General features: G+C 35.9%; 1 protein-coding gene across 4 annotated transcripts in view; it reads left to right on the top strand.

Moving 5' to 3' along the window:
- Positions 1-24,382, top strand: part of DCAF6 (DDB1 and CUL4 associated factor 6) — a 127,953-nt gene that overhangs the window by 1,269 nt on the left and 102,302 nt on the right. For all 4 annotated transcript variants that reach the window (XM_035010909.1, XM_035010908.1, XM_035010907.1 and 1 more), the window contains exons 2-4: positions 1,888-1,903; positions 5,922-5,953; positions 15,529-15,538. In XM_035010909.1, coding sequence (XP_034866800.1) covers positions 1,888-1,903; positions 5,922-5,953; positions 15,529-15,538 — 58 coding nt within the window. The remainder of the gene's footprint in view (positions 1-1,887; positions 1,904-5,921; positions 5,954-15,528; positions 15,539-24,382) is intronic.

The raw sequence follows: 24,382 nt of genomic DNA, 5'->3' as shown, positions 1-24,382 counted from the left end.
TAGGTAAGTGTTGATGGCATTTGGTTTTGCTTTCAAGTCAATAAAAGAAAAATCTCCTTATACCTAACGGTTCTGGTTTGTAAATTATTTGGGAGAACTGAGCAAGCATTTTTTTCTTATTCTTGTTTTTTAGTGTCTCAAGTGACATATGAATACATTCTCGTTGTACAGACTTAATAAAAATGAAGCAGAAATCCCTGTGATTCCCTCCCATTCCAGGTTCATACACACACTCTTAGGGGTAACACTGTTATCTGTTTCCTGAATATTTCTCCAGACCTTTTTCTTTGCATTTTTACAAGCACATATATACATATAGAAATGCTATAGTTTGTGTGTGTGTGTGTGTGTGTGTGTGTAACCTGCATATATGGTGTCCTATTGTAAACATTGTTTTGCAACTTGCTTTTTCTATATTAGGTCTTGGAGATCTCTCCAGGCAGTAAAAATAGACCTATTCAGTCTTTTAAACTATTGCATAGTATTTAACTGTATGAAGATACTGTAGGTGACTCAAACCTTTCCTCTGTAAATGGACCTTGGCTGTTACTGAAGCATTGCTGTGAACATCCTTGTACATGCTTGTGTACTTGTTCCAGGTTAGGGTGGTAATTAATTGTTTTAAGATTAAACATCAGTAGAGAGTGATTTTTTTAAGCCATTAACCTAAAAAGATGTGCAGTATTTCTTTTAATATTTGTTGAAAAAAAATTTAATTTTAGCTTGATAAAACAAACTTCAATACTGTGTTCTACATGAGTAAATTTGTTTAGTCCTGTATTAGTTGGACTGTTTAAGTACTGATGTATATAGTTTTAAATATTAATGTTTTTTTCTGGCTCATTTAGTTCAGCTGTATCTATGACAGTTAAAATATGAACCTACACATTTCCTTTTTTCCCTTCCTCCTTTAACTCCCTAATGGGAATGGAGTTTGCATTTGGTAGAGGGAAATTGAAGAGCAGGAGTCCATTGACTTCTGTAGGAAGTCCGAATTACAGGTTTTCAAATACACACGGCAGTTTTTTATCTTAATGTTTTAAATGTGTTAATATGTACTTTATAATTAGCATATTCTTGAAACAGCATCCTTTAAAAGTGGTTTTCTAAATATTTGAAAATAGCTTGTGAAATAATTTCTTGGCCTTAGTAGACCTTCTTTACACCATTACTTTTTTTTTTTTAAAGATTTTATTTATTTATTTGACAGAGACACAACGAGAGAGGGAACACAAGCAGGGGGAGTGGGAGAAGGAGAAGCAGGCTCCCCGCAGAGCAGGGAGCCCGATGCGGGACTCGATCTCAGGACCCTGGGATCATGACCTGAGCTGAAGGTAGTCGCTTAACCAACTGAGCCACCCAGGCACCCCTACACCATTACTTTATCTAACTCTTCCACACCCCTGTGCTAATCTTGGTTTAGCATTCAGGAACTAGTAAATTCCACATTAGTAGTGCCTGAATTAATGAGTTTTTAAAAAATAATATTTTGAAGTACTCCTACAAAGCCTTTTAAAAAGCTTCAAGAGTTTTAGAAAGTAGATTCCTTTTTTATTTTGAGACTTCAAACATTTTTATTGTTTACAGTACTGTAGGTTATTTTTCTAATTTATTTCCATTATTTGTATTTTTAATAATGAGTTACTGCTAAATAAATAATTCACAGATAGAATTGACAGGTTTTTCTTGTAACATTTACATTTCAAATTATTTCACTATAGCATGTGTCTTTCCAATAGTAGTATTCAAGCTTTGTAGGTGTTTAAATTCGATTAATTACTATTTTCCTCATATTAAAACTGGAGTTCATAAAACATCTTTTTATATTGTGGGAATGAAGATAAATAATTTGTCATATTTTTTTTTTAATTTGTATTTATTTGACAGAAGAGAGAGAGTGCAAGTAAGCATGAGCAGGGGTGAAGGGGAGCAGAGGGAGAAGCAGACTCCCCAGTGAGCAGGGAGCCCGATGTGGGGCTCCATCCCAGGACCCTGGGATCATGACCTGAGCCAAAGGCAGCCGCTTAACCAACTGAGCCACCCAGGCACTCCTGTTACATGTTATTTAGAAGAAAAAGATATATATGTTTACTTAAAACCTCCAAATTCACAAGATTCACCTGAAACAACAGACTGTTGTTTGGTTTACCATTATTATTAAAGATTATTATTATATATTATAATTATTATATATTATTATAATCTTTATGGGCCTGATCTAAATTTCATTGTAGTATTTATGTTTTTAAAGAGTACTTACCAAATCCAGAGTCAGAAACACCTGTAGATTTAAATGTTTCAGTTTCTTAAGATATTGTATAGCTATAGAGTAATGCTTTTGGAATTAAGTGATTATTATAGTAACTTATTGCTCACATATTATTTATACACACACAGCTTTATAAACACTGCTTATAAAAGACACTGGTTTCTGTACATTTCCTCTTCTATTCATATTCCCCTCATTTTAAAGACTTGCCTACAACCTGAATTTATACTTTCTAACCCTTCTACATTAAAAGACAGTAACTGACAAGAGAGTAAAGGAACTTTTCTAGGGAGTTGTTTGCCATAATGTATAGTATGTTTAATATAAAATGCTTAAGCTATGATTAGGCAGTGTCCTGGTCAGCTTGGGCTGCTGTGACTAAGATAGCATAAACTGGGTAGCTTATAAACAATAGACATTTATTTCTCACAGTTTTAGAGGCTGGAAGGCTGAGAGTAGGGTGCTCACATCAGGATCTTGGTCTTGTGAGGAGGGCCTGCTTCCTGGCACTCTCTGTGGTCTTAGAAGGGCACTAATCCTAACCTAATTACCTCTCAAAGATCCCACCTCCTAGTACTATCACCTTGGGGGTTAGGATTTCAACATAGGAATTTTTTTTTTAAAGATTTTATTTATTCATCTGAGACACAGAGATACAGAGAGAGAATGAGCATGAGCAGGGGAAGAGGCAGACGGAGATGAGAAGCAGGCTCCCCGCTGAGCCAGGAGCCTGATGTGGGGCTTGATCCCAGGACCCTGAGATCATGACCTGAGCTGAAGGCAGACACTTAACCATCTGAGCCACCCAGGTGCCCCTCAACATAGGAATTTTTTTTTTTTTTTTTTTTTTTAAGATTTTATCCATCCATTCATGAGAGACAGAGAGAGAGAGAGAGGCAGAGGGAGAAGCAGGCTCCCAAGGAGCAGGGAGCCCGATGCGGGACTCGATCCCAGGACGCTGGGACCATGACCTGAGCCGAAGGCAGACGCCCAACCATATGAGCCACCCAGGCGCCCAACATAGGAATTTTTGAAGGGATACAACCATTCATGCTATAGCAGGCAGCCAATGATACCTTTATGCTGGAGTTAGGAAGTCTATGTCATTTGAATATCATTGGAGTCAGTATGTATTGAAATGGATAATTCTGCATTTGGATGATTTTTTTTTAAGATTTTATTTATTTATTTTAGGAGAGCGTGCACAGGGGTAGGCGAAGAGAGAGGGAGAGAAGCTCAAGCAGACTCTCTGATGAGCACGGAGCCCAGTGCAGGGCTCGATCCCTTGACCCTGACATTATGACCTGAACTGAAATCAAGAGTTTTATGTTTAACTGGCTGAGCCATCCAGGCGCCCCTACATTTAGATTATTCTTTAGCATATCCTGAATACATGTACTTTACCTAGTTCTTCATAATGTGTTGCCAAGTTACAATATATTATATGAGAGTCTGTAAATTCTGGTTTATGCTTCCTTGTTAGCTAGTGGGGAAAAGTTAGTGGAATATTTGTATTTTGTTTCTTTAGTTGTGAAATCTCAATGGAAGTTGAAAGATGTCTGATTTTTTTGACAATGACTGTCAAATTTGACAAATACTTTTAATAGCATAAGCTGATAATTCCTGAAGATAAGACCACCAAAGGCATATCAATCATAGCAACTGCAGACAGTGAAATAGTTCTACTGTGGATTTCATTCCTCCCTGGTATAGGATGAAAATGTTTAGAAGGGATAGGAGCTGAGGTAATGTAGAATTTATATTACAGATTTGTTTTAGGTCAGTATTTCTAAAATGTTTGACCATGATCCACAGTAAAAATACATTTATATGGCAACTTGTGATACACAAATACAACTAAAAGATTCTCCAGGTGGTGGTTAGCCTTACTATTTTCTGTTCTGTATCATGTTAAAAATGGTGTTGTTGACCTAGTAGATAATGCGTCTTGGCTTGAGGTTTGCAAAACTATACTAGATGGTTTGTATTTTTAATAATTATAATGGAATGTTATTAACTTCAACAGTTAATAGGGTGGGTGGGTTTCCCAAGTACTTGCAATAGATTAAACAAATTTAAAACACTGCTATAAAGAAAATATAAATAATGAAACCTTGTTAATCCTTGGGAAAAAATACCTAGAGTAGGACCCTTTTAAATTCTTATTTCTTGGGTAATATGTGCAATGGGATTGCCAAGTTGTATAAGTGTATTTAACTTTATAAGAAATTGCCAAACTGTTTTCCAAAATAGTTGTACCATACTGCATTCCCACTGCACTTGGCATTGTGAGTCTTCCTAATTTTAGCCTTTCTCAGTATGCAGGTATAATAATATCATTACCATTTTAATTTGCATTTGATTTATTCCTAATGATTAATGATGTTGAATATCTTTTCATGGCTTATTTGCCATCTGTATATTTTGGTTAAATGTTCAGATTTACCTACTTAATATTGTAAGAATTCTTTTATATGTTCTTTTTTTGTTTTGTTTTGTTTTTTTAAAGATTTTATTTATTTATTTGACAGAGAGAGGCACAGCGAGAGAGGGAACACAAGCAGGGGGAGTGGGAGAGGGAGAAGCAGGCTTCCCGCCAAGCAGAGAGCCCGATGCAGGGCTCGATCCCAGGACCCTGGGATCATGACCTGAGCTGAAGGCAGACGCTTAACGACTGAGCCACCCAGGCGTCCCTCTTTTATATGTTCTTGGTACAAGTCCTTAATCAAAAATATTTTGCAAATATTTTTCTCCTAGTTGGTCTTGCTTTTCTTTTTCTTAACAGCATCTTTTATAGTTCATGTTATGTGTTCTATTTAGGAATCTACCTAATCCAAGGTCACAAAGATTTATACTGTGTTTTTTTTTTCCTAGAAGTTTTCTATTTTTAATTCTTACATTTAGGTCTGTGAACAATTTTGAGTTAATTTTTATATATGCTGTGAGGTAAGGGTCATTTCTTAGCATATGAATGTGCAGTTGTTCCAGCATCATCTGTGAAAAAACTGTCTTTTCCTCTTTGTTGAAAATTAATTGGCCATATATGTAAATTAATGACTCTACCATGTTCCATTGTAGGATGTATATTGATTAATGTCTCTACCATGTTCCATTGTCCGTCTTTGTGCCAGTACTTCATGTCTTTATAGTGAATATTGAAATCAGCTTGCATTATTTTGAACTTAGTTCTTTTTGTTCAAAATTATTTTGGCTATTCTGGGTTCTTTTCATTCCCATATAATTTTTTTTTTTTTTTTAAGATTTTTATTTATTTATTTGAGACAGAGAGAATGAGAGAGAGAGAGAGCACATGAGAGGGGGGAGGGTCAGAGGGAGAAGCAGGCTCCCTGCCGAGCAGGGAGCCCGATGCGGGACTCGATCCAGGGACTCCAGGATCATGACCTGAGCCGAAAGCAGTCGCTTAACCAACTGAGCCACCCAGGCGCCCAATTTTTTTTTTTTAAATAAACTCTACCCCCATCATGGGGCTTGAGCTCATGACCCAAAGATAAGGAAAGAGTCACATGTTCTACCAACTAAGCCAGCCAGGCGCCTCTAATTCCCATATAAATTTTAGAATCAGTTTGTCAATTTCTGCAAAAAAGACTATTGGGGTTTTGATTGGTATTATGTTCAATCTGTGATATTTCAGAGAATTGTAGTCTTTACAGTATTGAATGTTCAGTCAATGATGGTCATTTTTGTCTCCAATTTGGGTATTCTTTCATTTCTCAGTAATGTTTTCTGTTTTTCAGTGTACGATCTTATACATATTTTGTTATATTTATTCTTGTAACGATGTTTTAAATACTATTTTAGATGGTATTGTTTTTAATTGCAGTATCCAGTTGTTCATTATGGGTATATTGAAATACAGTGGATTTTTTTTTTAATTGGCTTTACATCCTGCAACTTTACTAAACCTGCTCATTTCTCCTCCTCCTCTTCCTCCTCTTCTTTTTTTTGAAGTAATCTGTACCCTTAACATGAAGCTTGAACTCATAACCCTGAGATCAGAAGTTGCATGCTCTACCAACTGAGCCAGCCACGCACCCCAATTACTTCTTATACTTTTTTTTTTTTTTTGCAGATTTAGGGGATTTTTATGTAGATAATATCACTGCATATTAAAATAGTCTTGCTTCTTCCTTTTTCACCTGTATTCTATTTTTTTCTTCTTTTTTCCTTTTTCTTGCTTAATTGCACTGTCCCGGGTTGCCCCAGAATCTTGAATGGAAGTACTGGGAGTGGGCATCCTTGCCTCATTCCTCATCTTGGAAAACATTTCAGTTTTTCACTATTAAATATCTTGTTAACCATGTGTTTTTTTGTAGACACTCTTCGAAGAAATTTCCTTCTTTTCTTAGATTGCTGAGAATGTTTGTCGTGACTATCTGTTGAATTTTGTCAGGGTTTTTCCCTGCATCTATTAAGTTGATTATATGATTTCTCTTTCATTGATTCTGTTAATTTGGTATATTAGCATGTTGAATGACTTTTTAATATTGAACCAAAATTCAATTCCAGGGCTAATACTACTTGGTTATGATAAATTATCCTTTATATATTATTGGCTTGAGTTTTGGTAGGAACTTTGTGTCTATTTTCGTAAAAGGTATTAGCTTATAATTTTCTTAAAACTTACGAGTTTATAATTATAGCTTATAGTTCTGTTTTTGCCTGTTTTGATGTCAGGATAATGCTGTCCTCATAAATGAGTTGGATGTGTTCTCTTTTTCTGGAGAGGTTGTATAGAATTGAAATTACGTTTTCTTTAAATATTTGATACATTTCATCATTAAAGACGTCAGAGCTTGGAGTTTCTCTGTGGGAAGGTTTTTGTTTTTTAACTTGGTACTTTATTTAATTTTTTATTTTGAGATCATTGTAGACTCCTAATGCAGTTGTAAGAAATAATTTGGAGAGATCCCATATACCCTTCAACCAATATTGACAATGGTCATACAACTTTATACAACTATGTTACAATATCACAACCGGGAAGTTGACATAGATAAATCCATGAACCTTATTCAGATTTTTCCAGTTATTTTTGTACTTATTTTATGTGTGTGTGTGTGTGTATTCCATGCCTTTTTAACATTAATTTTAATTAATTTTAATAGATTAACATGAGTACCATCACAACTAAGGTAGGGAATGGTTCCGTCACAATGATCCTTTGTGATACCCTTTTATAGCCTCAGCTATTCTTTTCTTCCTGTTCCTAACCCCTGGCAATTATTAATCTGCTTTCCATCTCTATAATTTTGTCATTTCAAGAATGTTACATAAATAACATGTATGTTAACATTATGAATAATAGCATGTAACCTTTTTGAGATTGGCTTTTTTTCACTCAGCATATTTCCCTTAATGTTCATCCACGTTGTTGTGTGTATTAATAGTTTATTCCTTTTTATTGTTGATTAGTATTTCATGATATGGATATATGGTTATTTAACCATTCACCTGTTGACAGATACTTGGATTTTTTTCCGTTTTTGACTGTTAAGTATAAAGCTGTTATGAACATTCAGTTTTGTATGAACATAAGTTTTCATCTTCTTGGGAGAAATGTCTAAGAACTGCAATTACTGGGCTGTATGGTAAGCATATTGTTTAATTTCGTAAGAAATGGCATACTCTTTTTCAGGTACAGCTATACTATTTTACGTTCCCATCAGCCATGTATGAGTAATCCAGTTTCTGTACATCATCTCTAGTATATAGTGATAATTCATGGTTTTAGTTTACATTTCTCTAATAGCTAATGTTGAGCATCTTTTTATGTACTTATTTGCCATCTTTATGTTTTCAGTGAACTGTCTTTTCATAGTTTTTTGCTCATTTTCTGTTTGGATTATTACTGTTTTTTTACTGTTGAGTTTTGAGCCTTATTCATATAATTTAGGTACTAGTTCTTTGTCAGATGTGCAGTTTGCATGTATTTTCTCCCAGTCTGTAGCTTGTTTTTTCATTCTCTTCATAGGGTCTTTTGCAGAATAAAGGTTGTTAACTTCAGTGAAGTCCAGTTTATCAATTTTTCCTTTTATGGATTATGCTTTTGGTATCATGTCTGAGAACTCTTAACCTATCCTTAGGTCCTAAAGATTGTCTCCTAGGTTTTTTCCCTAAAATTTTATTTAAGTCCAGGGTCCATTTTGTGTTAATTTTTGTATGATGTGTATGGTTTAGCTTGAAGTTCACTTTTGTCTGTGGATGTCCACTTGCTCTAGCACCATTTGTTGAAAATGAAAAGGCTGTATTTTCTCCACTGAATTGCTTTTGCACCTTTATTAAAAATCAGTTGGGCTTTCTTGTGTGGATCTAATTCTGTGTTCTCTATTCTCTTTCACTGATCTGTGTGTCTATCCCTCTGTAAATACCATGCTGTCTTGCTTATTGGGCTATATAGTAAGTTTTAACATCAGGTTGAGTGATTTTTCCTCCCCTTTGTCTTTTTCAAAATTGTCTTAGCTATTCTATGTCTTGTGCCTTTCCATAGAAATTGTAGGATACACTTGTCCATATCCCCAAATTACCTTGCTGAGATTTTGATAAGAATTGCATTGGATTTATATATCAGTTAGGGAAGAACTGACATCTTTTATTGTGTTAAGTCTTCTGATCCATAAACATGATACACTCTATTTGTTTAGGTTGTTGGTATCTTTCATCAGCATTTTGTAATGATCAGATACAGATCTTCAACATGCTATATTTATTTTTTTATATTTATGTTTAAATATTTAATTTTCTTTGGAGCAATTACAAATGGTTGTTTTTTTTTTTTTAAGGCGGGGGGAGGGACAAAGAGAGAGGGAGAGAGAATCTTAAGCAGGCTCCATGCCCAGTGTGGAGCCTGACGTGGGGCTCAATCTCACAACCTTGAGATCATTACCTGAGTCAAAATCAAGAGTTGAATGCTTAACCAACTGAGACACCCAGGTGCCTCACAAATGGTCTTGTGTTTTAAGTTCGACTTCCACACGTTTGTTGTTAGTATATAAAAATGCAATTTTGTGTATGTTCTGATCTTGTATCCTGTGACCTTGCTGAACTCACTTATAGTTGTAGGAGGGTTTTTTTGGTATATTCTTGGGGATTTTTATATGGAAAATCATGTCATCTTCCAACAGAGACTGTTTTATTTCTTCCTTTCCAATCTGTAGGTCTTGTCTTTTTTTTTTCCTTGCATTATCACATTGGCTAAGACTTCCAGTACAAGCATATCTTGTTTTATTGTGTTTCATTTTACTGCACTTTGCAGATACTGCATTTTTTACAACTTGAAAGTTTGTGGCAACCCTGTGTCAAACACTGGTTTTCTAATAGCATTTGCTCACTTTATGTCTCTATGTCACATTTTGGTAATTCTCATATTTCAAACTTTTTCATTATTATAATTATTATGGTGATCTGCAGTCAGTGATCTTTGATATTACTGTTGTCATTGTTTTGGGGCCCCACAAACTGTGCCCATATAAAACAATGAACTTAATTGATAAATGTTGTGTGTGTTCTGTCTGCTCCACTGACCACCTATTCCCCATCTCTTCCCTCTTTTGGGGTTTACCTATTCCCTGAGACGCAGCAATGTTGAAGTCAGGCCAATTAATAACTCTACCATGTTCCTTTCAAGTGAAAGAAAGAATCATAAATCTTTCACTTTAAATTAAAAGCTAGAAATGATTAAGCTTAGTGAGGAAGGCATGTGGAAAACTGAGATAGGCTGAAAGGTGGCTTCTTGTGCCAAGTTGTGAATGCAAAAGAAAAGTTCTTGAAGGAAATTAAAAGTGCTACTCCAGTGAACACGTGACTGATAAGAAAGTGAAACAGCCTCATTGCTGATATGGAGAAAGTTTTAGTAGTTTGGACAGAAATTCAAGCTAGCCACAACATTCCCTTAAGCCAAAGCCTAATCTAGAGCAAGGCCCTAACTCTCTTCAACTGTATGAAGGCTGAGGGAGGTGACACCTGAAAAAGAAAAGTCTGAAGGTAGCAGAGATTCATTCATGAGGTTTAAGGAAAGACACCATCTCCATAATGTACAAGTGCAGGTGATACTGCAAGTGCTGATGTAGAAACTGGAGCATGTTATCCAGAAGTTCTAGCAAGTTAATTAATGAAGGTGGCTACAGTAAATAACAGATTTTCAGTGTAGGTGAAAGAGCATTCTCTTGAATAGTCTTCTATAAGAAGATGCCATCCAGGACTTTCATAGTTAAAGAGAAGTCAATACCTGGTGGCCTTAAGGCTTCAAAGGACAGGCTGACTCCTTTGTTAGGGGCTAATGCAGCTGGTGACTTTAAATTGAAGCCAGTGCTCATTTACCATTTTGAAGATCCTAGGACCTGGGGCACCTCGGTGGCTCAGTCGGTTAAGCGTCCACCTTTGGCTCATGTCATGATCCCAGGGTCCTGGGATCAAGCCCGGCATTGGGCTCCCTGCTCAGCGGGAAGCCTGCTTCTCCCTCTGCCCCTCCCCCTGCCTGTGCTCGCTCTCTCTCTCTCTTTCTCTCTCTGTCAAATAAATAATTAAAATCTTTTAAAAAAAGATGGTTAAAAAAAAAAGTCTTAGGGCCCTAAGAATTATGTTAAGTCTACTCTGTCTGTGCTGTATAAATGGAATAGTAAAGCCTGGATGATAGCACATCTGTTTACAACATGGTTTACCGAATGTTTTAAGCCCACTGTTGAGACCTATTGCTCAGGAAAAAAAGGTTCCTTTCAAAATATTTCTGCTCATTGACAGTGTACCTGGTCATCCAAGAGCTCTGATGGAGATTTACATCAAGATAAGTGTTGTTTTCATGCCTGCTAACACAACATCCATTCTACAGTCCCTAGACCAAGGATTCATTTTAACTTTCATGTTTTATTATTGGAAAGTTAAATTTTCTAAGGCCATAGCTGTCATAGATTGAGCCCATTCATAAACTCTCAACAAACTAGGAATAGAAAGAAACTTTCTCAATCTGAAAAAAGTGCCTATAAAAGAACCTACTTTTCCTGGTATATTTAATGGTGAAAAACTGAACACTTTCCAGTTAAAATCAGGAATCATATAAGGACGCCCAGTCTCACCACTATCATTAAACATAGTGCAGTCATATATCAGAGATATGGCAGGTTTGGTTCCACACCACCACAATAAAGCACACATCACAATAAAGTGCGCCAAATGAATTTTTCCATTTCCCAGTGCACAGAAAAGTTATGTTTACATCATACTGTGGTCTGTTGAGTGTGCAAAGCATTATGTCTAAAAATACAATGTACATACCTAACCTAATTAAAAAATACTTTGCTAAAAAATGCTAACCATTATCTGTGCTTTCAGAAGTCCTAATCTTTTTGCTTGTGGAGGGTCTTGCCTCAATGTTGATAGCTGCTGACTAACCAGGGTGGTGGTTGCTGAATATTGGGGTGGCTGTGGCAACTTCTTAAAATAAGACAACAATGAAGGTTGCCTATCAATTGGCTCTTCCTTTCATAATAGCATGTGATGCTATTTTGTTACAGCATTTTACCCACAAGGAATCATTTTTCAAAATTGTAGTCAGTCCTTTCAAACCCTGCCACTGCTTTATCAACTAAGCTTATGTAATATCCTAAATCCTTTGGGAGTAGGAAGGACAAACTTGAACCCATGAAGAGATAGGATCTGTGTTCTCACTGTCTCCAAACTTATTGATGTTCTACAGGGATGTTTATGGGGTGTTCTGTAGGGGAAGTTAGCACCTTTTGTCATGGAGCAAAACACACAATATCCTCCGTATATTAAGAAGCAAAAGGAGGATTCACGGGAAGGTGGGACACTCCTAGGCCTAGTTGCTGCTCATTCCAAGGTGAGCCAGGAGCCAGCAGGTATGTAACACTTGTATAAGCTTTGCTCCAGCTTCTGAGGGTAAAAGTCAATATGGCTGTTGCTTTACTTCTACCCACCAGTCTTATGCAAAAATGACTGGTGATTCATCTTAAGAAGAAATACACAGGGAAGGAATTCTGGGAACTTGGTTCAATGTGAGTTGACACATTTCAATGCCACCACACTTAATGTTAATTATTTATCAGATGGGAGGGTGTTTCCTGCCTTTCCCTCAAGGATAGGAATGTATGCTTTTATCCCGTTCTCAGGGCAGTTGCCTTTGCCTGAAATGAGGGTGAGAGTTTCCTGCCTGTCTCAGAGGTAGTAGGCATTTGCCGAGGCCATTTCTAGCTGGGGTTTCCCCAGTAGCTTAAGGCTTTTGTTTTCCCTGAGAGGACCTGAAAGGTGAGTGGAATGTCATTCCTGTGTCCTACCAAACAGGGACTCTTTCTTGTCTCCTGCTCTATTTTCAGTGTTGTGAGTTCTCGGTGTAAGCTAATGGAAAAGAGCTGGTTGCTCGATGAGGATTCTGCCTGTGTCTAGAATCTCAGAGATTCTCAACCATCTCGCTAGCCCACAATTGGTCTTTAAGCATTTGTTTGAATTTCACTGTTTTCTTCTTACACAGTTTGATGGCAGTCCTCTTTGTCCTGTGCTCTGTCAAAGATGAAACAGTTCTGTGTTCTGTCTCACCTCAAAGGTAGTTTTGTCACCCTTTGATTTTCAGTGCTCCGGATTAGGTGGTAAGATGCCATGGGAGCCAAAGAGGAAGATTATTTCAAGGAGATAGCAGTCAGCTATGCAGATAATACTATGAGGTCATGAAAAATGTGTCTTGAAAGGGCCCACTGGTTTACCGATAACCTGTGATTTCTAAGAACAAAATCATTGGAGAGGAGGGGGCTACATTGGTCGTGCAGGGGAAAGACCTGACAGTGAGGTAAGGAAGGCAGCGTGTGGAGATGCCTGGGAAGTTTGGCATTAAAGACTAGCTCAAAGGGACAATAGAATGAAGTAAAGTGAAAATTTTTTGTTAAAGTGCTTTTCCATCTCTTCTCAATATCACCAGCCTTATTCTTTTCCCTTAATCAGCTGAACTTACCTCAAATCCTAAATGAGGTCATTTTAAAAAAATCATTTCCGCTCTTTTCAGGCAGTATTATAGAACAATCCCACCTGTACATAGGGAGAGAACTAATTTTAAGTGTATAGTGTATCAGGCACATTTATAACTTTTGAGTATGCTGATTAATTTACTCCTGACAATACATCTGTTCCCATCAATTGTAAAACTTACACAAATGGAAACTAAGGCTTTGAGAAGTTAAATTTTGCTCAGCTTATGCATAGTATGTTCCAAGTTAGGCATTTAAACCTGGTCTAACACTTCTCAGATCATGCATCTCTGTCTAATAAAGGAGATAGGTATGTGAACAAGTTACAAAGCCATTTAGTAAGTTATACAGCCATTACAAATGAGCAATAGCTCTATATTGTCCTTGAAAGATGTTCACCCTGTGTTACTGAGGGAAAACATTATAGAACAGAGTGAATACTATGATCCCATTCACTTATTCACTGATTCAGCAAATGTGTATCAAATGCTTACTTTGTCCTAGGCACTGTTCTAAGCACTTAGGATACTTGGGTGAACAAAACAGTGTTTCTCTTTTTATTGAGTTTATAATCTATTAAGATAGAATAGAATGTGAAAGCAGTGATAGAATTATGAGAGACAGCGAGGGCTGCAAGAAAGACTTGAGTAGGAAAGCACAGGGATAGGTAAATTCATCCATAACAAGTGTGTAATTGTTGGGAGGCAGTTCTCCATGTGTCTTGCATTTATACATATTTGTGAGCGGAGGCACTGGCTACTTTGTTCTGGACTATCTTTTCAGTGATTTATATATAGGGAACAACTTTGGAAGTTACAGTATCTCCCTCTGAAGCAGAGGGCAGATTTATTTATTACCCAATATAATAAAAATAATGTCACTCTTTGGGACACAGGTCAGGCGGGTTTACTTGATACTTTATAAAACTTGGGTTCCCTCAGTTGAGGGTTCTCCAGCTGTGATTCAAACCCAATGCAAGTACAGTATTCACCCAGGGGGCTCCCCATTGCCCTGTGGGAATTGGGGGACAGGGAACCAATGTGACCCTGAAGCTTACACTGCTTGAGTAGAAAAATCTTTTGTCTCTAACTTAGGAGTCTTGTGTCTTCTGTCGGCATTCATGAGATGGTGGCAAATAATTAGCTTACAAGTAATCTAGACTTCACAGTTCTTGATAACAGATACGACTTTATTTTTATTTTCACTTGAGGGGGCTTAGTTTTTTTAATCTTACAATTCTTTTTTCTTTTGTTTTTGTTGTTTTGTTTTTTTAATTTAAATTCAATTAGTTGGGCGCCTGGGTGGCTCAGATGGTTAAGCGTCTGCCTTCGGCTCAGGTCACGATCTCAGGGTCCTGAGATCGAGTCCCGCATCGGGTTCCCTGCTCAGTGCAGAGCCTGCTTCTCCCTCTCCCTCTGCCACTCCCTCTGCTTGTGCTCTTCTGTCTATCTCTCTGTCAAATAAATAAATAAAAATCTTTAAATTCAATTAGTTAACATTATAGTGTATTATTGGTTTCAGAGGTACAGGCCTGTGGTTCTTCAGTCTTATATAATACCCAGTGCTCATTACATCACATGCCCTCCTTAATGTCCATCACCCAGTTACCCCATCCCCCTGCCCCACGCCCCTCCAGCAACCCTCAGTTTGTTTCCTATACTTAAGAGTCTCTTATAGTTTGTCCCCTCTCTGGTTTCGTCTTTGTTTTATTTTTCCCTCTCTTCCCCTATGATCCTCTGTGTTGTTTCTTAAATTCCACATATGAGTGAGATCATATGATAATTGTCTTTCTCTGATTGACTTATTTCGCTTAGCATAACACCCTCTAGTTCTCTCCGTGTCGTTGCAAATGGCAAGATTTCATTTTTTTGATGGCTGCGTAATATTCCATTGTATATATATATCACATCTTCTTTATCCATTTGTCTGTCGATGGACATCTGCGCTTTTTCCATAGTTTGGCAATTGTGGACATTGCTGCTATAAACATTGGGGTGCAGGTGCCCCTTCTGTATTTTTGGTGTAAACTACCAAGTAGTGCAATTGCTGGGTCATAGAGTAGCTCTATTTTCAACTTTTTGAGGAACCTCCATACTGTTTTCCAGAATGGCTGCACGAGCTTGCATTCTCCCACCAGCAGTGTAAGACGGTCTCCCTTTCCTTGCATCCTCGCCAACATCTGTCGTTCCCCGGCTTGTTAATTTTAGCCATTCTGACTGGTGTGAGGTGGTATCTCATTGTGGTTTTGATTTGTATTTCCCTGATACCAAGTGATGTATGTGTCTGTTGGCCATTTGGATGTCTTCTTTGGAGAAATGTCTGTTCCTGTCTTCTGCCCATTTCTTGATTGGATTATTTGTTCTTTGGGTGTTGAGATTGAGAAGTTCTTTATAGATTTTGGATACTAGCCCTTTATCTGATATGTCATTTGCAAATATCTTCTCCCATTCTGTTGGTTGTCTTCTGGTTTTGTTGACTGTTTCCTTTGCTGTGCAAAAGCTTTTTATTTTGATAAAGTCCCAATAGTTCATTTTTGTCTTTGTTTCCCTTGCCTTTAGAGACATGTCTAGCAAGTAGTTGCTGCGGCTGAGGTCACAGAGGTTGCTGCCTGTGTTCTCTAGGATTTTGATGGATTCTTGTCTCACATTTAGGTCTTTCATCCATTTTGAGTTTATTTTTATGTATGGTGTAAGAAAATGGTCCAGTTTCATTCTTCTATATGTGGCTGTTTAATTTTCCCAACACGGTTTGTTGAAGAGACTGCCTTTTTTCCATTGGATATTTTTTCCTGCTTTGTCTAAGTCTGTGTAATATTCTTATGTTGATCTTTTTTGAATTGGCAACTTTGAACATTGTCTGTTGAGTTCCTGCTATGATAGTGGAAGATTTAGCCTACTTATACAACTCCTACTTTCTAAGATGTAGGCTTCTCAGAATTTTTATATTACTGTTCTTAGTCTCTGCGCTGGTCACTTGAACTTTAAACAACATACAAAAACATCCTTTTGTCTTTCTGCCATTTAGAGGCAATATCTTTCGAATCTTCGTTCTGTAAAAGAGACATTTAATTCTTTCATCCTTACTTCCACCTTTTTTTTTTTTTTTTAAGATTTTTATTTTTAAGTAATCTGTCTACCCATCGTGAGGCTGGAACTCTACAACCCCAAGATCAAGAGTCGCATGCTCTACTGACTGAGCCAGCCAGGCGCCCTTTTCCCTCCACCTTTTTCTATTTCCCACCTCCGTCAGCTCATATGCTTTTATATTGTCAGTGTCAGTTACATGTACCCTTTATTCTGTAGTCCTGGTCATCTTCTGTAATTTGTCTATGTATTGTAAAAGTCAAAGTTTAGTAAACAGTGCTATTAAGTCTTATATGTATATTTACTTTTCTTGGTTTTTGTTAAACTCTTCAAAATAAGGAGCAGATGGATAGAAAATTTATAAAGAAAACTATGTGACATATCATCTGTTTGTAATACTCAATTGCTCAAAACTCTCCAGTGGGTTTCTAGCTTACTTCAAGTAAACCCAAAGACCTGTTGCTTCCAGCTCTATGGCGTTTGGCACTTTCCTTCTTCTCCAGTTTCATCCCTTACTATGTTCGCTGTTATACTTATTTGTTCCAGTCACACTCATCTCTTCGCTGTTCCTTAAATACACCAAGTACACCTCTGCCTTATATATTTTATGCCTTCTACTGAGAACTCTCTTGCCCCATATATTTGTAAAGCTCACCTCCTCATTTCATTTAGCTCTCAGTGTTACCTGTCAGAGAAGCTTGCCCTATCCACACTAGTTAAGTAACTCCCCATCCTGATCAGTATCTTTCTTTCTTGTTTTTTTTTCCTTCACAGTGCATATCACTATCTGACATTATAATTATACAAACACATTTATTTATTTGTTCATTGTGTATATACCTGCCCAGAACACTGGGCCAAAAAAATATCTTTAGAAATTTATTTACTTCATCTAGTGTCAGGAGAAGTGCCTAGTAGATATGTGGCACTTATGATTGAAGAGGCAAAATGTGTGTTATGTGTTAGATTTTGTGTCTTTAAGGATCTAAGGTCACATCTTTCTCCCTACCCAAAGGAGAATTTTCTAGTATTAATTTCAAATGGATTCTTCCATAATGGACAATTGCCTTTATGATATTCTCAAGTTTTCATAAGTTCTGGATTCTGTGTCTTCTCATTTTTAAATTTACTTTTAGATTTTACTGAGTATATTCTCAAAATATTTTTCTAAGGATGAGTGAAAAGTAAACTTCTTCGAAGCTTAAGCATATTTTTTTTTGCCTTCACACTATTTTTAAAACATGTTGTCCTTATTTTTATCTTGCATTTAATTTTAAAAATAGATAATACTTTCTCATGTTATAAAAATAAATTATTTTTAAAAGTATATAAAAAGTGGCTCCCACCCTTCTTTCTGTCTCCCATTCTTTTCTGCTCCCTAATATGTACAACCACTTGTTTTAGTTTTTTGGATATCTTTCTATGTTTTTCCATCTTCCTTGAGATATTATTTACCTATAGCATTATGTAAGTTTAAGGTGTACAGTGTAATGATTTGATACTCAGATATGTTGTGAAATGATTACCACAATAGGGTTAGTTAACACATACATCACCTCATGTAATTAGTTTTGTTGTGCTGGCAGTGGTGAGAACATTTAAGATTCACTCTCTTAGCATCTTTCGAGTATACAACATAGTATTGTTAACTATAACCATGCTGCACATTGTATCCCCAGAACTTTTTCATCTCATACATTAAATCCCCATTAGATCTGTACATTAGATCCCCAGAACTCATCTTATAACTGGAAGTTTGTAGTTTTTCAAAGCTCATTTCCCAGCTGCTGGCGACCACCAACCAGTCTACTATCTGTTTCTACCAATTGGGTATTTTTGGATTCCACATATAAGTGGTATCAGACAGTATTTGTCATTCTCTGTCTGGCCCTAAGGGTTCATCCATGTTGTTGCAAATGACAGGATTTCCTTCTTTTATATGGCTAATATTCCATCTCATATATATATACCACATTTTCTTTGTCCATTGGTTCATAGATAAACGCTTAGGTTCTTTCCATGTCTTGGCTATTGTGAATAATACTGCAGTGAACATGGGAGGTACAGGTATTTCTTCACGATAGCAATTTCATTTCTTTCAGTTATGCACCCAGAATAGGATTGCTGGATCATATGATAGTTTTATGCTGCATTTTTTGAGAAATCTCCCTACTGTTTTCCACAGGGGCTGCACCAATTTACAGCCCCACCAGAGTGCACAGATGCTTCCTTTTCCCCACATCCTCACCAGCACCTGTTCTCTTGTCTATTTTGATAATAGCCATTCTAGTAGGTGTGAAATGATGTTTCACTATGGTTTTGATTTGCCTTTCCCTCGTGATTAGTGATGTTGAGAGTCTTCATGTATTTTTGGCTACGTATACTTTTGGGAAATGTCTATGTAGGTCCTTTGCCCCTTTTTAAATCAGGTTATTTGTGGGTTTTTTTTTTTCTTGTTACTGAGTTATATGAGCTCTTTGTATATTCTGTATATTAACCCCTTATCAAATATATAATTTGCATATATTTTCTCCCATTCTGTAGGTTTCCTCTTCATTTTATTGGCTTCTGTTGCTGTGCAGAAGCTTCTGAATTTGATTTTTGTGCTTTTGTTGTCATATCAAAAAAAAAAATCACTGCCAAGACCAAGGTCAAGGAGTTTTTCACTTTGTTTTCTTCTAGAGTTTTATGGTTTCAGGTCTTATGTTTAATACTTAATCCATTTCAAGTTAATTTTATTTTATTTTGCCTGTGAACATCCAGTTTTCCCAACACCAGTTATTGAAAAGATTGTGCTTTCCCCACTGAGTATTCTTGGCTCCTTTGTTGTAAATTAATTGACCATATATGTATGGGTTATTTTTTGGGTTCTGTACTCTGTTCCATTGGTCTGTGTGTCTGTTTTTATGCCAATATCATACTGTTTTTGACTACTGTAAATTTGTAATACAGTTTAAGTCAGGAAGTGTGATGCCTCCAGATTTGTTTTTCTTTCTCAAGATTCCTTTGGCTATTTGGGGTCTTCTTTGGTTCCATACAGACTTTAGTGTTTTTTTTGTTTTGTTTTATTTTCTTTTCTGTGAAAAATGCCATTGGAATTTTGATAGGGATTGCCTTAAGTCCATAGATGGCTTTGGGTAGTGTGGACATTTTAATGATATTAAGCCTTCTAATACACGAACTTGCCATATCTTTCTATTTATTTCTGTCTTCTTCATTGTCTTTAATCAGTAGTGTGTAGACCTCAGTGCACAGATCTTTCACCTCTTTGTTAAATTTATCCCTAAGTATTTTATTGTTTTAGATGTTATTATAACAGCATCATATAGTTTGTTAGTATGTAGACATGACATGCAACTGATATTTGTTTGTTGATTCTATATCTTTTATATTGTATATCTTGAAACTAGTAAATTCATTTATTAGTGCCAACAGTTTTTTGGTGGCATCTTCAGGGTGTTCTATGTATTCATGTCATCTGCAAACAGAGACAGTTTTACTTTATCATTTCCAATTTGGATGTCTTTTATTCCTTTTTTTGCCTAATTGTTCTGGACAGGACTCTAATACTATGTTAAATAAAAGAGATGAGAGTCATTACCCTTTTCCTGTTCCTGATTTTAGAGGAAATTCCGCTTTCAACTTTTCACCATTGAGTATAATGTTAGCTGTGGGCTTGTCATATATGACCTTTATTAACAGTGAGATATGTTCCTTCTGTATTCAATCTGTTGAGGATTTTTATTATGAAAGATGTTGAATTTCGTCAAATGCTTTTTCTGCATATATTGAGATGATCATATGATTTTTTATCATTCATTATATTAATGTGGAATATCACATTTACTGATTTGTGTATACTGAACCATCCTTGTATCTTAGGGATATATTCCACTTGGTTATGGTGTATGATCCTTTTAATGTGCTGTTGAATTCGATTTGCTGGTATTTTGTTGAGAATATTTATATCTATATTCATCAGGAATATTGGCATGTAGTTTTCTTTTCTTGTAATACCTTATCTGACTCTGGTGTCAGCATAATGCTCACTTCAGAAAACGAGTTTGGGCATGTACCATCCTCTTCAGTTTTTTGGAGAGCTTAAGAAGGATTGGTGTTTATTCTTCTTTAAATGTTTGGTAAATAGTTAAAGCCCCTAAAGCCGTCTAATCCTGGGCTTTTTTGGTTGTTTTTTAATGGTTTTTAATTACTGATTCAGTCTCCAGAAACAAACAAAAAAAATCACTTGTTTTTGACCTATTGAGATTTCTGTGTGTGATTTAGTTGTGGTAGATTATATGTTTATAGTAGGTTGTCTAATTTATTGGTGTATAACTGTTCAGTGTATTCTCTTATAATCCTTTGTATTTCTGTGTTATCAATTGTAATATCTTCTCTTTCATTTATAATTTTTATTATTTGGGTCTTCTTGTTTTTTTTCCTTGGTAAATCTAGCTAAAGGTTTGTCAATTTAATCTTTTCAAAAAACCAACTTTTAGTTTCATTGATCTTTTGTATTGTTTTCCTACTCTTTTTCATTTATTTCTGCTCTGATCTTTGTTGTCTCCTTTCTTTTGCTAATTTTGGCCTTAGTTTGTTTTTCTCTTTTGTTAATATGTTAAGTTCTGTTGCTTATTTGTGATCTTTCTTTTTTCTCAGTGTAGGCATTTATTGCTATAAAATTCCTGCTTATAACTGCTTTTGTTGCTTCCCATATGTTTTATTTCTATTTTCATTTATTTCAAGATTTTTTTTATTTCTTCTTGGACCCACTGACTGTCCAAGAGTATGTTATTTAATTTCCACATGTTGGTGAAATTTCCAGTTTTCCTGCTGTTAATTTCTAGTCTTATACCATTGTGGTCAGAAAGATACTTGGTATGATTTAATTCTTTTAAAATTTGTTAATATTTGTTTTGTGATCTATCATGATTTATCCTGGAGAATGTTCAGTGTGCACTTGAGGAAAGTCTGTCTGCTGCTGTTTGATGGACTGTTCTGTATGTGTCTAAATCTTGATCTAAAGTATAGTTCAATTCTAATGTTTTCTTACTGATCTTCTGTCTGTATGATTTATCCATTGTTGAAAATGGGGTATTGAAGTCTGCTACTATTGTTTTTGTTGTTTGTTTCTCCCTATAATTTAAAAAAATGTTTAGAGATTGCTTCTCTGCCTTTTGGTTAAGATCAAGTGTAAAAAATGTTTATAGACAGGGCGCCTGGGTGGCTCAGTTGGTTAAGCGACTGCCGTCAGCTCAGGTCATGATCCTGGAGTCCCGGGATCGAGTCCCGCATCGGACTCCCTGCTCGGCAGGGAGTCTGCTTCTCCCTCTCCCACTCCCCATTTGTGTTCCCTCTCTCGCTGTGTCTTTCTCTGTCAAATAAATAAATAAAATCTTAAAAAAAAAATGTTTATAGACATTCTAGTAGATATCTAGTGATATCGTGTTGTGGTTTTAATTCTCTGTCCTGTCTAATTTTGCATGTTCATCCATATCTCACAATCTTCCTAACTTGTTAGTTAGTTCCAGTATTTATTTGTTAGTTCCAGTATTTATATTGTCTCTAATTTTCTGAAGACATGGTACAGAATTCTCATTATTTATTTTTTTAAAAATGTTTGGCAGTATTCACCAGTAAAGCCATCTGGGCCTGGAATTTTCTTTGTGGAAAACTTTAACTGCAATCCCTTAATAAAAATAGACTATGTATTGAGCAAATTTTGTTTAGCATGTGTGTTTCAGGGATTTTGTCAGTTTCATCCACGTTGTTGAATTATTGGCATAAAGTTGACTGTAGTATTTCCTTAATGTTTAGGTATTGTAGAATGTGTAGTAGTGATTGATGTCATCTTTCTCATTCCTCATATTGGTAGTATATATTCCCCGTCCCCTTTTTTTTTCTTGATTAGTCGGGCTACATGTTCATTAATTCTATTGTGTTGTCAAAGAACCAACTTCTAGTGTTTTTGTGTGTGTACTTTTTTCCCCACTATTTTTCTGTTTTCTGTTGTTTCATTGATTTCTGATCTGATATTCATTATTTCCAGTCTTCTGCTGACTTAGGGTTTCATTTGTTCTTACAATTTTTTTGATTGGAAGCTGAGGTCATTGATAATGAGACCTTTATCTTTTCTAATATAGGTATTTTAGTGCTAGAAGTTTCCTTCCAAGTTCAGAGTTAGCTGCAACCCATAAATTGGGTTATGTTGTGCTTTCATTTTCATTCAGTTCAAAATACTTTCTAATTTACTGGGTAATTTCTTTTTTGGATATCTGTTATTTTGTAGTTTCCAAATATTTCTTTGTGTTAATGATTTTCACTTAATTCCATTTTGGTCAGAGAACATACTCTGTATTAGTTGAAATCTTTTAAAAATATTGAGATTTGTTTTATGGCCCATAAATATTTTCTATATTGGTAAATATTTTTTGTGTGCTTAAAAAGAATGTGTATTTAGGGCACCTGGGTGGCTCAGTTGGTTAACCGTCCGACTCTTGATTTTGGCTCAGGTCATGATTTTGGGGTTGTAAGATCGAGCTGCACGTCAGGCATGAAGTCTGCTTGAGATTCTCTCTTCTCCCTTTCCCCTGCCACTCCCCTCCTTGTGCACGCATGCTTGCGCTCTCTAAATAAATAAATAAAATCTTAAAAAAAGAGTGTGTATTCTGCTGTTTTTTAGTTGTTTCAGATATGATAGTATATCTGGTCCATGTTACTTTGTCTGACTGAAAGTGGAAGTCTGTTTTTCTTTTTAATTTAGATACAGTTCATATACCATAAAACTTACCCATTTTAAGTATGCAGTTCACTGTTTTTTTTAGTATATTCTTAAAGCTGTACAGTGATCACCACTGTCTAGTTCCAGTATATTTTCACCATCTGAAAAAAAAAAGTCCATACCAGTTATCATCATTCACTCCCATTCCCCCTCTACCAAGCTGTTGGCAGTCACTAATCTGCCTTCTGTCTCTACAGATACGCCTAGTCTAGACTTTTAAAATACATGGAATCATAATATATGGCCTTTCAGACTGGCTTCATTCACTCAGCAGAATGTCTTCAAAGTATTTACGTTTTGCGGCATGTATCATGATTTCATTTTATGGCTGAATAATACTTCATTTTATGGATATTTTGTTATGAGCAAATGGATAGTCACATTTTGTTTATCCATACATTAGTTGGTAAATGTTGGGATTGCTTTCACTTTTAGCTCTTAGGAATAATGCAGCTATGGGTTTTTGTGTACAAGTTTTTGTTTGGTACATGTTTTTAGTTCTCTTGGATATATCCCTTATTGTGGAATTGCTGGGTCATAGGGTAACTCTGTTTCAGTTTTTGAGGAACTGCCAAACTGTCTAAATAGTGACACAATTTTGCATTCCTATCAGCAGTGTATTAGGGTTCCAATTTTTTGATACCCTAGCTAACTCTTACTATTTTCTGTTTTGTTTTGTTGGTTTTTTTTTGATTATTATAGCCATCCTAATGGGTGTGAAGTGGTAATTCATTTAGTTTTAATTTTTGTAAAGATTGATACCTATGTTTCCTTCTAAGAGTTTTATAGTTTGGGCACTACATTTAGATTTTTGATCATTTTCAGTTCATTTTTGTACATGGTATTCCTTTCTTGGGTATATCCCGTTGTCCCAGCACCATTTGTTGAAAAAATACCTTTCTCCTTTGAAAGGTCTTGGATCCCTTGTCAAAAATTACTTGAATATAAATGTAAGGGTTTATTTCTGGACTCTGAATTCCATTCCATTGATTTATATGTCAGTGATCATGACAGTACCATACAGCCTTGATTACTATAGCTCTGTAGTAAGTTCTTTTAATTTTTTTTTTTTTTAGGTGGCCTTGTTTTATGTCGCTGGGTATAAAATGAATTAATTAAAGTGAATTTAAACAATAAAACATAATGACTCAGACATTTCATTGTGAGTTTACAGAATATTTATTGTGTTTGCTAAATGGCAGTATATATTTTCGATAGGTTAACTGGTAAACACTCCTTACCATAGACACAATTTTATTCA

Source organism: Mirounga leonina, unplaced genomic scaffold (assembly GCF_011800145.1).
Source record: "Mirounga leonina isolate KUSES-001 unplaced genomic scaffold, KU_Mleo_1.0 Mir_154, whole genome shotgun sequence".
In the NCBI taxonomy this organism is placed as follows: Eukaryota; Metazoa; Chordata; class Mammalia; order Carnivora; family Phocidae; genus Mirounga; species Mirounga leonina.
Note: the sequence above shows the minus strand (reverse complement) of the source record. Positions and strands in the feature narration are given on the sequence as shown.